Consider the following 979-nt stretch of genomic DNA (forward strand, 5'->3'; position numbering starts at 1 on the left):
CTTAAGTAACCTAAACCGCGTGAATGGCATCGTAAATAAAACAATGAAAATTAAAAAATAAATCTTTTCCACTCAGGTGAGACCCGACATAACCCCGACAGGCGGGATTGAAGGAGACCAGACCTTAGGTAACCTAAACTGCGTCAATGGCGCCGGGAATAAAACATAAACAATCCTTTTCTTACCATCCAGACGAGATCCGCATTGGCCCGTACCGCCATCTTTACCACCCTTAAAAGTAGTAACTTAAATTGCGTCAACGGCACCGTTAATAAAACTTACAAAAAATCCTTCATCTATCATCCAGAGGAGGCTCGACTTAGCCCTGACAAGCGGAATCGAAGTAGACCGGCTTTTCGGTAACCTAAACTGCGTCAACTTTACTTCGTAAGTAAAACATGAACATTCATTTCCTTACCATCCAGACGAGGTCCGAGTGGGCCCGTACCGCCAGCTGTACCACCCTGAACAGCTGATCAGCGGCAACGAGGATGCTGCCAATAACTACGCCCGCGGTCACTACACCATCGGCAAGGAGCATATTGACCTAGTCGTGGACCGCATCAGGAAACTGGCGGACCAGTGCACTGGACTGCAGGGCTTCTTGCTTTTCCACAGGTCAGAGTTGATTTTTTTTCTTTTTTGTGTGTGTGTGTGTGGTTGTTTTTTGTTGCTGCTTTTTTAGGTTTGTTTTTAAGAAAAGTATTTTGATTGATTGATTTATTGTTGGTTGTTGTTGCTGTTGTTAGTTTTACACCTTCGTTCTCTGTACAGTATGTCATGGTAGTCATATTAACGTCATGAACAAAAAACAAATTTTATGTCGAACTGTTTGTTCTACAGCTTCGGTGGTGGTACGGGGTCCGGGTTCACGTCCCTGCTCATGGAGCGGTTGTCCGTGGACTATGGCAAGAAGTGCAAGCTGGAGTTCTCTATCTATCCAGCACCACAGGTAACCATAGCAACATTTGGTCAACAC

General features: G+C 44.8%; 1 protein-coding gene across 1 annotated transcript in view; it reads left to right on the plus strand.

The window, feature by feature from the left end:
- Positions 1-979, plus strand: part of LOC101855832 (tubulin alpha-1 chain) — a gene marked incomplete in the record, with an annotated part of 13,064 nt that overhangs the window by 3,120 nt on the left and 8,965 nt on the right. The window contains 2 exon segments of the mRNA XM_005110542.3: positions 426-618; positions 844-952. Of these exon segments, the coding sequence (XP_005110599.2) occupies positions 426-618; positions 844-952 (302 nt within the window).

Source organism: Aplysia californica, unplaced genomic scaffold (genome assembly GCF_000002075.1).
Source record: "Aplysia californica isolate F4 #8 unplaced genomic scaffold, AplCal3.0 scaffold00908, whole genome shotgun sequence".
In the NCBI taxonomy this organism is placed as follows: Eukaryota; Metazoa; Mollusca; class Gastropoda; order Aplysiida; family Aplysiidae; genus Aplysia; species Aplysia californica.